Source organism: Phoxinus phoxinus (genome assembly GCF_949152265.1).
Source record: "Phoxinus phoxinus genome assembly, chromosome: 3".
Classification (NCBI taxonomy): Eukaryota; Metazoa; Chordata; class Actinopteri; order Cypriniformes; family Leuciscidae; genus Phoxinus; species Phoxinus phoxinus.
Genome location: NC_136878.1, coordinates 19402989 through 19417179, shown reverse-complemented (window position 1 = coordinate 19417179; position 14191 = coordinate 19402989). Strand labels below are relative to the sequence as shown.

Genomic DNA, 14191 nt, shown 5'->3' with positions numbered 1-14191 from the left:
CAAAGGTAAAGTTGTTGTTTTTTTCTAAGGCACATTTTTAAAAACAAAATACTTAAAATGTCCTTATTTAACTAAGGCCTAATCCTGGCTTAATCTAATCTCTGACTGTGAAACCAGGCCAATATAATTTAAATGCATCTTAGCAGACCTCAAAAACAAAATGATGTCCTCGCAAATATAATATGGGCACTTCATGATTTTATTTGCAGGAAGAGCCCACATTAGTAATTTAATAACACTGTTAAATGTATTCATATAAATGACAGTATATCCATTTTTCATACTGTACATTATAGCGGTGTGATGCCTCAATTCACTTGTAGCATTTAAAATGATTTGAAGACCAGTAATGTATAGGAAAGTATGGTCATTTTTTTATTTCATGCTACTTTTAACCATTCGTTTCATTTACTTACCACGGTAAATAAATAAACCACTAAAGGACAGCGGAGGTTTAGGTCGTGCCAAATGCCTGCTACATATGCCATCACCCACTGATCTTTTCTTGCTGAATAATGGGATATCTCAATGGCCATTCCTGTTCAGAAACAAGCTCAAAGCTTTAATGGCCAATAAAGACAGCACATAGTCTACTCTGTGCACTTGGAAAAAGGTCGGCTCTTAACCGAGGGCCAATTAATCTGCATGGTTTCACATAAAACAGTGAGAAAAAGAACAATTCCCGATGCTAAATAAATACTAAAAAACACAATTCAATTTCCATATTTATTAAAGGGATAGTTCACCCAAAAATTTTAATTCTGTCATCATTTAGCCTACCCACCCTCAAGTTGTTCCAAACCTGTATGAATTTCTTTCTTCTGCTGAACACAAAATAAGATATTTTTAAATAATATGGGAAAATACCATGGAATCAATGGGGCCCCATCAACTGTTTGGCTAACAACATTCTTCAAAATATCTACGAGCCATAAAGGTTTATAACAACTTGAGGATAGGTAATTGATGACAGAATTTTCATTTTTGGGTGAACTAGGCTAACACTAAATATTTTTGTGAAAATGGCTTAGCTTGAGTGTTTGTGTGAGACTAGATGGTGTTAAACAAACAACACCACAGATTTCACCTCTGTGGTGACAGGAGATAAAATCGTGTGGCATAGATGTGTCATAGGAAGGACGTGCACCTCTTTCGGCTACACCGAGAGGAACCAGGCGTTTTGTGGATTGGGGGGGGGGGGGGGCAAAGGATGTCAATGGCACAGAGGAAAGTAAGAAAGAGGGAGTGTGACAAATACACGCCAAAGGCTGAATATGCAGTCCTTACTGCTCGGATCAGATGTTAAATCGGACCAGAGTGGGGGAGAGGTCCACAAGAGAATGAACGTTAATAAAAATCCATAATACGCATGTAAAGTGAGCTTTGTGAAATGACTAGACCATTTTTAACTGTTAAGATCCTCAAATTGCCTTGACTCAATGTAGTCAACAATTCAAATTCTCTGATGTTTTTGAATAAAGCATGTCTATATGCATGGGAAGCTCTAACTCCATCACATCTGTGAGAATAAATGGAAAATTGGTATGTTGTAGGCCTGTTCTTACCAATAAGAGCAACTAATGTATGATGTATTATGCTGACATTGGAAGCCACTGCAGGGAAAAACATCATTTATTGCCTGAAACTGTGTACAATGTCAGCTTGTGTGTCTGCGTGTGTGCATGTGGTCAGGCCCAGTGGGTAGTAAGGCAAACACTCAACTGTCAGTCTATGGTGGCTTGAATGGAAAAGACCTGGGCATGTCCATCACCCCTGCTCAGCCTCCAGATGGCTCACCATGGTCCACTTATGGACTGTTTCTGTCCACCTTGTCAAGTGCTGTCAACAAATTCAGATAATATTTTGGGGATATTCCCTCAAAAGAATTTGTCACAATTAAAACAATTGATAACTGAAATATTATCATGCAGCAACACCTCGGTTGTGCATACTCTATTAAACAAATTAAAGAATAACACTGTAATAGAAAAGTTACAATTTGTAAGGCATTCATGTGTTAAGATGCTGAATTTAGTTTAGTGTACAAATGGGGCTGACTCTACACAAGTCGTCAAGGTTTAGCTGGTGGTTACCAAAGGTTACTCTGTTAGCTCCTTCTGTAACTACACCATCTGGCTCTAAAAAGCACTGTGGTCATTCAAAATCAGTGATGTATTATGACAAAAAAAAAAGTTTTTTTTGTAGGCATTTGTTTCATATAGCTATTGCTAATATTTTAATTAATTAGCCTAGCTCAGAAAACTTGCCCAAAATGCTCAGAAGGTCTATGAGCAAACAAATTTAAAATGTGCACACAGATGTCATCTTGTATCTTCCCTGCATTATTCGCCCCATATGTGCATTACATCATTTGAACATGCTTGTAAAGGAAGCACATTCAGCATTTCTGGTTATTTGCAGCAATAGCTCTGCAAACCAAACAGAAATTTGTTCAATGGAAAAGCTGTCTGTCACTCACACTGTTTAACAAGAGGCCATTCATTCAAGTCTGTAGCGATTCTCAATTCAATTCATCCTCTTTTTCAACATGAGAGATAGGCTACTACAGTTGTCATGTGCCAGGAGGAAAACAAGAAAATACAGTAAAATACAGTCAAATTATTTATTCAGGTTTCATATTAAAATGTATTAACAAGTTCTCGTTTACCTTTAAAACTAATTTATGATAAATCATCTCACTCTCTTCTTATTATCTATTGGTGTGATATAAAATTATTTTTAAAAATGTGATAGTATAATAAGAATAAATAAGAAATACAATTCCATGCTATTAAATTAATTTATAACAGAACGGTTGATCTAAATCTGTAATGACTGTAAATGAGTGTGTGATGCGTTTCTTTAAGAAAAAGGGAAAAATAATTCAAAACACTACCGTACAGTTTGGGGTCAGTATTTTTTTGTTTTTTTAAAGAAATGATTACTCTTATTCAGCAAGGGCACAATACATTTACATTTCAAATAAAAGCTGTTCTTTCAAACTTTTTATTCATCAAATAATTTCCACTAAAATAGTAAGCAACGGAACTGTTTTCAACATTGATAATAATAATAAATGTTTCTTGAGAAGCAAATCAGCATATTAGAATGATTTCAAAAGAATCACTAAAGACTGGACTGGAGTAATGGACTGGAGCTGCTGAAAATTCAAGTTTGCCATCGAAAGAATAAATTACATTTAAATTGTACTAATATTTCACAATATTACTGATTTACTGTGTATCTGATTCTGACCAAATAAATGCAGCCTTGGTGAGCATATTAAAAGATTTATTATTTTGTTTTTGAATTTTTCATACTTGAATGTTCACGTCAGTATTAAAACAATCAGATACCATTTTGTCCAGTCTAAATGAAGCATTCTATTGATTAATTTCAAGTAGTATTATCAATGGATCTCTATTCATTATGACAATCTTGACCCACAAATCCAAATATCCATTTAACAAAGCTATTTTAAAAGCTAAATTGGGTTTGTATACCTTCATCTTGGTCATTCATATAACAATACGCAAACAGCAACTGGCACCTACTGAGAATAAGCAAGTACGATATATTAAAATAACGCAGATCAATATTGACACACAGCTTGAAAGATTTCTATTTTCTGGTCGTAACAAGTGGAAATTGAAATGACCAGGATGTACATATATATATAGACACAGAGCTACAGGGTGGAATCAGCCATTACTCTGAGACCAGAAGATGTGTGATCTAATGCTGAAACAAACAACCTGTCCACCAAGACCCTATGGATGTAATCTAGGAATGAATGGAAGATGGGCTTTAGAGAACTGATGATAAGAGCATGTTGAAAGGAGGCATGAATACGAGAGATCTCCTTGACTTGTCTAATGAAGAAAACGCATGCATGCTCTTTCTCTACAGCCAGAAGTGGTAAAAGGCTTCTGCATAGAGATGTGAGCTTGACCCACATATCCTCTCCTTCTATAAAAATGCATGAGCTATGCATCTGCACCAAAAGAACTGCAGGATGAGGCAGTGTGTATGTATGACCTGTATGAATTCAACACGTGCAACTAAAAATCAATGCTAAATCAATATACATATTATCACTTTTTGCAGTCACTGCATCACCGAATGCATTTTATAAGAAGTACTGAAAATGACTTTTATCATGTTAGGTTTACTTTCTACATGATTTATCAACTATTAAAAGACCAGCCTACTTGGATAGACAAAGTCCGATTAAAAACAAACAATACTACAAAAGATCGGTCATTACATGAAATTAAAACTGCAATCACTTACTAAGTTAAAGAGGTCACGCAAACACATATGCTGACTAATGCAGCTACCCTCTGTGCTAAAGCCTACATGACTGCTCATGTTAATGAGATACCGTCACTGTGAAACATCAGGAGTGAAAGGGAGTGATGAATGCATGGTGGACATGGTGGCTAAAGAGCCCATGGCTGTCTAATGGTATTCAGATCCACAAAGGAATGAGGTAAGAAGTACACAGAGAAAAATAGGACAGGCGCCTATATAACTCACTAGCAGGGAGCTGTAATTATGAACCAGCTTGCAATCTTGAAAGTTATTTCTAAGCTAGAATGCAAATGTCCAGTACACAAATTTGATTTGCTGACCAAATTGGTATTTCCTATGATCACACAAAGCCGGGTTTCTCTTACTACTTGTGTGAGAAGAGCAGGAAATGGAAACCCACTGAACATTTTGAGCATGGGCATGAGCATTTTGATCCTTTCCACTCACATTTGCTGTTACAGATCAGCTTTTATGTGCATTGTTTTGTGACACAGAAAGCTTAATGTTTGAAAAACAAATACACAAATTGGGCAGCAGACAGGTGGTTGGTAGACAGGTGGTTCACCACAAATAGTAATGTGCACTAAAAATAAATGGGTCAATTTTGATTCCACAGACTTTAATAAACATCGCGCTCACAATTCTGCTGTAACTTGTATTGAATAACAGCAGTGTTGATATTAACTGTTGAAGTCGTCATGAAACGGAAGTTTCCATTGTATTTTCTTTCCTACTGTGATGTATATCCGAGTGAAACGGCTTCTATGACAAAAAAAAAAGTAGGGTGGGAGTTGTGGGACTTATCCATACCCGATAGGGAATTGATTGGATCATTGGATGGTTGTAGTTTGCTATTGCTGTGATCTGATGTGATTGACAGGTTGCCCTGCCCTCTCACTCCTAAACACGTGAGAAAAGAGATGTCACTACAAGGAGGTAAATTTTGATTCAAGATTATGAGTGTACCTTAATTTAAAAATAATACTAGCAATGGTGTGCAGAGATAAATAATAAATACTGCAAAATTCCATTAAAAATGAAAATTGCCCATTGATTTCATGGTGACTAAAGGCAGACCAAAAAAAAGGGGTTTCTAATGGATTTGTAACGAAATGATCCTTTTAAGATAAACTACACCCATAATTGTCCATAACTAAATAGTAACATACTCGCATACGAGAACCTATAGTAACAGAAGAATAATTATCGTCCACGAGCTCATTCTTCCATAACAAGCCAGTCTGTATGACGTCATTTCAGCTAAGCAACCTGGCGGCTCTTTCACAGATGATGTGTGATAGAGCTGATGCTAAGAGAAAACATGCTTGTCTGCAACAAATGTGCTTTTTATACATGTATATATATATCGGTTCCAGTCAAATGGTCACTTACTCTCGCATAATTATCATAGGACCTCGTTTAACGTCCAATGCATATTTATGACACAGCCCTAATAAGCTCGATAATAATACACAATTCGCGCTTGCTCGTACAGTCAGATTATGCACGCACGGCCGATGCAGCCTGAACGTGAACAATAAACTGAGCAGACAGCGAGCGTTCTGCAAAAACCAAACCCGTGCTGTTGCAGGACAGAATGAACCCGGGCTGCACATACTGTAATTCTTGCGACAACCAATGATTTTTCAACCGTGTTCATTCAATAATAATACAGAGATGCTTATTGGCTCGTGTTCCATTCACAATATCACTCCCAACTTGAATACATGGGTGGTCTAAACGGAACAATAGACAAAGGGTGAGAATCACAACTAAACGTGAAGCGTTTGGCAGCGTGCATCTCTGCGTAACAGTTCATTGACCAGAACGCGGACTGACTGTTTGATCACTGTTGTTTTACATCAATTACCAGTGTGAAGAACAACAACGGTCTTTTCTGTGACACTTCACACCATCACGCATATCTAAATGCATTTACTCAAGAGGACAAAGCCTGTCTCATCTATAATGACTTACCTCTCGCGCGACGGCTGTCTCTCTTAGATCAGAATGCGGTAATACACGACAACTCTGTGTGATTCTGTCATAGACGAAACTGTATGTTGGATCGTGTAATGGCAGAGCGGTGTTAACATGATTTGTGAACGCTCGTGGAAGCAGCGGCGTTTTTTGTCCTCAAAATGACCATCAGAGTTGACAAAACTGTGTCTTTAGCAGATGCTGTGACTGCGGTTTCCTGGCAACCTAAATTATGTTGCGCTGATGACTGAATGGAGTTGACGTGCTGATATTGATGGTTTTTAATATATTATGAACACACATGTTTGGGGATGATATACGTATATCTTTTCTATAAATATACTGGACTTTGGCGAAAAGCTACGGCATAAATTCATATTTTAAGTGATTGTGTCGACTGGCGCTTGGCTATCGTAGTCCTCCAAGACGTGTTAACTTCAGCCGTGTTTTTGTCTTTTACCTAACGCATAAACCGCCGAGCAATATCTGTCAAAAAGTCATTGATTTGAGAGCCAACCTGAACACTGCTGTAGTTTAGATCAGCTATCTTCCGTTTCGGCTCCTCAAGAGCGGCGTCTCCAGGTAAGTTAGCGCGCGCCTGTGAATCTCGCCCGGACACAAATCTAGACATCCAGTGCGGTGGCGCACCGTCGTTTACATCCAGCTCATTCAAATCACCCTCCCAGGGAAGAGCAGGGAGTATCTGCCATTCGGCATCTACTGCAGTCGACTGTTCAGTCTGGCCAGTTGAATCTTCATTGACTGTGTTGTGGCAACCCGCTCAAAGTAACATGCTTGTCAGATCCCCACCGGTCTGTTAGTGACGTTCAATACATTCCATTGGTTAGTTGTGTTGTCAATCAGGCTACAACTTACACATAGAGGCGGGGCTAATGTGGTACTACGGTTGGATTTAAAAGGGACGTGTGCCGCCCAACGGTGTCGTACAGAAGTGTTTTTAAATTTTTCTTTTATGCAAGACATTTTCATGCTTCCATTGATTAGTAGACCACACCAAAAATGTATCTTAACAATAAAGGGGTTTATTTTCAATATTTAATTGGTAAATGGGCTGCTGTTTTCTACAATAATAAAATACAACAAATCTGAGAAAAAGATGATTAAATCAAAACAATTATATTAAATGTACAAAATAAATCACAACCTTCTTTGTCCTGTTGTCTGATCATCGCCTCAACCTTTTTCTACACTTGAAAGCTAAGAAAAAGAACAGTGTCTTTGTCTTAGGAGCAGACTTGATCACAACAGTTGTTTGTGACTTTCCAATCTGTCCTCTTAAAAAACAAAACATTTTGTTTGACCAGGCGAGCTGTTATACCATAAACTTTTGTCATTAAATGGTCAATGGCTGTTAGGTCTATATTTAAAGCCCTGTAAGAAGAGTGGCTTTGAGAATAGAATGAGGATGTCCACTTAATTACGATCACACGCTCACATTAAGAATATACTGACCAAATAATGACCAACTTCAACAGTCAACAGAGTTCATAATCCTGACCATAGTTTACTGTTGTTACTTTGGAGAGCACTTTAATCTTTACAAAAATATTTGTTTAAAAAAAAAATGCAAAAGAAATGAAAGACAATAAAAGAGTGCTTGACAGAACAATGAAAAGGAGAGGTCTGGACCCAGGCGACAATGAAAACTTCAGAGGAAGTAGGGTGTTGTCGTTCGCGGTGGTATGACCCTTTCCGAGTCAGGAACGGCCCGGAACAACTTGGGCTCCCGTGTGTTCACGTCTTTGAAGACCATGATGGAGGCTATGTTACCACAGCGGTAGCAGTAGTTTGGGGCCGACCAGACGGTTACCAGCTTCTCGTCAAACATGAATTTGTAGCCCTCATGAACCAACTGATGTGCACGGCAAATCAGCTTCAAGTTGTTGATGTGAACAAACTTGAATGGAAAGAAAAACAATTTAGGTTCTGCACAAACAGGTTAATTTAATGATTTTTTTTTCTTCTTTTACTAGCATGTCAGACATGTATGAAACAGCCAATAAAAATGAAATTAAATAATATTTAGTTAATTGCTCATTTAACTGTAAAATTAATATTTAGCTCAGTCTATTTTAAAAAAAAGTAAATCCAAGAAAATCCAGAGGCTACCAAACTGAACAGTTACTAGTTTTTGCTTTACTATGAGATAGTTTTGTGAAACTTCACTGCACTAGTAAAGTGTATGGAAATGCCAACAACTACATCTCCATTTCATAACTCTGACAGTGAGTGACAGCCACGCAAAAGAGCAATTTCTTAAAATACTAATTTGCATATTTCAACCTGTAATTGCAGAAAACCGTCTCAGGCTAGTGTTTAGTATACACATAGGGATGAGTGTTAAAAGAACTAAAAACAGACAGTGTATTTAGAGAATGCGCTTACCTCATTGGTAACCTTAGCACCAAACAGCCAGCCAGCACCCCTTGGGCTGATAGCCCAGGTGTCTACGTCCTCTGGATCGGACCAGACAAGATCACAAAATGCTCCCTTGTGAGGGATTTCCTGATTGCGTTCAATGGTGCGTATCTGGTCCAAAGTTTTGATGTCAGGTGAAAGGCCACCATGTACACAAAGGATTTGCTCATCTATCAACTGTGGGAGAAATCAAAACATCACACTAAGTACAACAGAAGGGAAAAACATGTTCAACAGTCTTTAAGACAGTTATAAAGTGCAAAATAGCATTTTACATTTTTTTAAGCATTAAATATATAGTAAACATCTCAAGTAAACATTTTATGTTGATTACTTGCTACACAATTATACATTATAGACATAATGGGTAACATGGTCTAAAACAATTGCAATATATCAAACTAAAAATAAACTGAATCAGAATTAGGCTGTATACTGTACTTGTAGAACCATACATTATGTTGAAGTATGGGGACACAAATAAATATGCTACACGAGATCTATATTTGTAAATTGACTATTACCAACCAACAAAAGATCAAATTATATTATTTATATGCATATGTGTGTATATATATATATATATATATATATATAAATATATATATATATATTATATATATATATATATATATATATATATATGGTGATCTGGTTTAATTAAAAATTGCAGATAATGTATAAAGCACATCATTTACTTCCCAAATGTATTCAGAGGCCGTTTGAAATAAGTGTCAGTGTAAACTTAGGGAAAGACATTTATAAAAAATGCATAGACACAGACAAATATACTTCTTGTATCCTAAGACACAGACAAATATACTTGTAAAATAAGTGTGACAAGGAATTAAGAATGTGTAGTTCCCTTTGCAATTTAAATAATGTTTAAAAAGATTTGATAAACGTATCACCAAAAAATGCTTATGAAATACTTAAAATGGACTACTTGCACAACTACTTCCGCATTTTACTCATTACAATTCTGGTATCCTATCGCACACCTACATATATATTATTATTACGTTTTATGGCTGTCAATTAATTTAAAAACAATTAATGTTGTTCTCTGTGTTAATATGTATTATCTTGAACCTGCTGAAATGTTCCTATAAATATATTTTCTTTCCAACTGTGTATTCTGAATAATTAATTAAAAAAATTCCCCCACTAACATGCAGCAATCCAGTGCTTGTCTTCTGATTAACAGTGTTTTCTCTTACTGATCATATTTCATACCTGTTGAGTTTACAGCTTTAATTGAATTTGACTGATAAATAGGATTGAGTGTGTGTGCTGGAGCTCTTATTCCAGTCTTTTAAAATATTTGAATGAATGTGCGGTACGTGCCGTAAATAAATTTAACAATGTTAAATATTTAATCAATCTTAATCAGTAACACAGCAAGCATAGAGGAGAATGACAGTGAACTACATTAAGAATTTTGGGCATATACGTAAATAACACAGTAAAATGATTGCCAATGAGAAATCACACAAAATAGTGATTAAAATATTTGTATTCATTAGGTCTCACACACACTTCAGCATCACAGTAAATGGTTTATGCTGGGGCCACACCAAAAGATATTTAAAATAAATAAAAAGACGACAAAAAAAAATCCTAGATTTAACAGTTTTGCTCCTATAGTGAAGACACCACACACAAACAGAAAATTTCGACTATTGTGGTATGTTTTACCAGACACGTTGTAAACATTCATGCTTTTGCTGATCCTTTATCTCTGATGTACCCATTAGGGCTGTCACTTTTGAGAAAAATCTAATTCGAACGGATATCAAATACCAGCCTATGTATTCGAATATCTATAACATCAAAGACTGCAATAAGAGAGAGCGGCAGCCCTGGTAAGATCATTTCGTTTCTTTACTTTTAATTAAGATTATTATTATTGTGTGTTAAAGCGTCTGCGACTTACTTTTACTTTGATTTGCGATAGTTTGCACGTTGGCTTGACGCTTGATGAAAAGATCATCTGCGGTGATGAGTGTTGCAGCGCGCCATCATATCTGACTATAACATAGCCTATATAGCCTTTAACACGCTTTCAAAATAAAAAGCAAACGGTCTAATCAGACTGTAAAAAATGCGCTAGACATGGCACTTTAAAAACCAGATAGTTTATTTGAAGTTTGATTACGGATATTTCACGTCATGTTCAAATATCGAATAAAAAGTGACAGCCCTAGTACCCATTTCACTCTGTGCTGTGCCTATGTCAGCTCGCTTTCTGATTGGGTAACGTTTATTTCCACCTGACAATCAACAGAGTACATGTGCGTTTGACCTCGGGGTTCCCCCCACACATCAGGATTTCTGATCCTAAATATTCAACATGCTCAATATTTACGATTCGCGATCAGGGCGGCTCTGACGTTCTTCAGAGCAGGTTCGGTCACTAGTCTTAACACACCTCACACACCACAGGAAAATCTGATAAAATAATCTGTAGAACCATCAAGATAAGCAGGACTTCACTTAGGATTGTCGGAAGGGGAGAAATTGGGCAGAATATCTTGTGGCGTGGCCCCAGCATTAGACGAGCACTGACACCCTGTACTGAAATAATCGCGCATGTTTAACAGACTCTGCTTTCTAAGATCGGCCTGGGTTGGATTAAAACTTCATGTTCCGTTGAGTTTGGAAAATTCTTTACACAGTTATCATAAGAATATCTCTTCTCCTGTCTCTGAAAATGTCCAGATTTTAAAATCTTACGGACACATTTCAGGTGCCATTTAGTCGACTAGGTGACTACACCACATTGAAAATATACATGACTGGAAATAAATGGGTTGTACTATTTCAAAACAGAAGTGTAACGAAGCTCAGTACAAGTAGTGGATTGTATTAATGAAAGGTGCAATTTAGAAAAAAAATTGTCTTAAGTAACCTTTTTTTTTTTTTAAGTAGGTAAAATAAGCTACGGTTATTTAAAGCTTACACATTTTTAAATTACTATGAAGTACAACTACCGGGATCCTTAAGTAAAAACAACATTCAGTTTCTCCATAAGGAAATTGACTTTTAACAATAACAAGACAGAACTACTGTGAAATATGAGGTATTTGCCTCTGCTGAAGCGGTCAGTCCACATTATTTCAGCTGTTTAACCACAGCATTCCTGGTGACAAACTACATTACCCATAATTCTGTACAGATATTACACCAATCAAGAGTCAGGAAAAAAGCAACACACCAAAATGGCTCTTTAGCTCCACCGCTCCACCTACTCCCAAGAAGCACTGCGAATGACGCAATTGCCTCAATCTCTCTACGTACCTTTGTCTTTGTCCGATTTTATCAAAAACTTTTTTTGCTTCAAATCAAAGATAGTGGTGTTGTGATATGCCTCATAGCTGATTGGCTTGGCTCACAGCTTATAACTCTTTAACAAAGACTGAAATTGTATATGTAAAATCTTGACAACACTTACGGCAGCAACAGTCAGCATGTCAAATACTTTAGTGCAGTATCGCCAGGCATTAGCATTTCCATATTTAGTTTGGCACTCATCTATAGACAGAAAAACAGGAAATGAAAACCTAAAATGAATGTACAACAAAATCTCAAAACAATAAGTTAATCATGATGGGTATGCATTTGATTTCTGTAGTCTCACCATAAAAGCCATACACTTGTGTGATCTGCCTGCTCTCGTGATTGCCACGCAACAGTGTGATGCGGTCAGGCCACTTTGCTTTTAGTGCTAGCAAATATGTGAATGTTTCTAAGCTGTAATATCCTCGGTCAACAAAGTCTCCCTAGAGGAAAGAGAACATACCGTTGTCTCTTCAATAAATGCTTTGGGGAAAGTTTACAGTGAGTCATCAAATATGAACTGCAATACAATATGCATCACATCATCTTTAGAGATACAATACCATGAAAATGTAGTTTGTGTCTGGTACTTGGCCCCCAGTTCTGAAGAGTTCACATAGGTCATAAAACTATGGACAAAGAAAAGGTTTAGTTCAGGGGTGCCCAATCCTGTTTCCAGAAATATACCTTCCTGCAAAATTCAGCTCCAACCCTGAACAAACACAACTGAGGCAGCTAATTAAGATAATCAGGAGTAGGCTACTTGATAATTACAGACAGGTGGTTTTTATCAAGATTGGATGTGAACTCTGCAGGTAGGTATTCTCCAAGAACAGGATTGAGCACCTCTGGTTTATGCCAATATGCAGAATGTTGTTATGGCAAAAAAAAAAAAAAACACCATTACAAGACCTGCAACTAACAACATAGATGCATTAATAGGGCCTTCTCGCACCTGTCCATGAATGTCCCCGCATACAGTGACTGGAGTGGATACTGGCTGTACATTTGATTCTTCAAGCAGCAGGTCACATACATAGTCACACAATCTCTGTCAAAAAAAAATAGAAGACAGCAGGTTTAAACGAGCTTGTAAAAAGGAAGGCATCACTTATGATGACAGCAGAAGCAGCGAATTAATGCATCCAAGGTCACGTTCATTTATAAGGAGGTCAAAACTGAGCCTTTTCAGGTCGCATTTTTCAAAATGGCATATTAGTGGCTTGGGTGATACTGTTATGGACCGCATTGCTGCATTAAGGACTAGCCTAATTCAGAAGCCTACAGTAATTGTACGTACAAGAACCCTATTTTAAGAAGGGAGTGGAGAGCGGTTCAGGCAAGAATGAAACTGCTAATAAAGACGCAAATATCATGAAATAAGATTAACTAAGCTATAGATGGGCGTTTCAATTTAGTTCGCTTGATAGCAATAACATAAGTTAGCCACCCTAGGTGTTCACAATAAATAATCGGTTACACAACTTTATATTGATTGACTAACTGCTTTTTTTTTTGGCCGCATAACCTGTTATTTCTGATAATATGTAGAAAATAAATCCCGGAACACAGGCTAACTGACTTAACGTTAGATTCATTCGCAACGACTGCATTGCACTGACACACTATTTTAACGGCCTTTACCACGATCTACATGACTTTAGAAATATACTAACAACTAATATGTTTAACATTCTTAGAAAAAGCAAAAAATACAGATTATAGTCACCTTTAAGTCGTTCTCTGGAAGATATTTGCACTGCCTCGCAATTTCAACATACTTATCCAGGTCCAGCGGCGCCATTTTAAGAACAACAGTCGATGCGATGGAAGAAGCGAAGAGGAAGTCTTTCTACGTCATAGAGGGAGGTAATGATTGAAACGGAATCAGCCAATCAGTACTTCGATACGGTCCTGAGCACCACGGCGCCACTTTCTCTTTTATTCAAGCAATATAATTTTTTTACAAATACAAGTATTATTAAACATTATATATACAATACAAAAAAAGAAAAATAATAAACTATATAAAAAAGAATAGGGTACCAGGGGATAATAACATAAATATCAGAATAAAGGTGCTCCACGGCTCCACTTGCACCCATTCCTTTCGGTGGTT

The 14191-nt window shown here is 36.9% G+C and overlaps 2 protein-coding genes across 4 annotated transcripts in view; both read right to left on the bottom strand.

Moving 5' to 3' along the window:
• The window catches only part of scai (suppressor of cancer cell invasion), a 33336-nt gene extending 26273 nt beyond the window's left edge, over window positions 1-7063 (bottom strand). Inside the window, exon 1 of one of the 3 annotated variants that reach the window (XM_079608551.1) lies at window positions 6812-7063. The gene's annotated coding sequence lies outside the window, so the exon portion shown is untranslated. Of the gene's footprint in view, window positions 1-6291; window positions 6349-6811 lie in introns of those variants that run through there. The other 2 variants (XM_079608553.1, XM_079608552.1) reach the window with 2 other exon arrangements.
• Window positions 7064-7315: 252 nt separating this feature from the next.
• Window positions 7316-13988, bottom strand: ppp6c (protein phosphatase 6, catalytic subunit). The gene is made up of 7 exons (XM_079608556.1): window positions 13802-13988; window positions 13028-13123; window positions 12636-12701; window positions 12374-12515; window positions 12188-12267; window positions 8701-8910; window positions 7316-8212 (listed from the first exon to the last, which is right to left on the bottom strand). Exons 1-7 carry the CDS (start codon window positions 13874-13876, stop codon window positions 7964-7966), a joined length of 918 nt encoding a protein of 305 aa, XP_079464682.1. The 5' UTR covers window positions 13877-13988; the 3' UTR covers window positions 7316-7963.
• Between the last annotated feature and the right edge of the window lie 203 nt (window positions 13989-14191).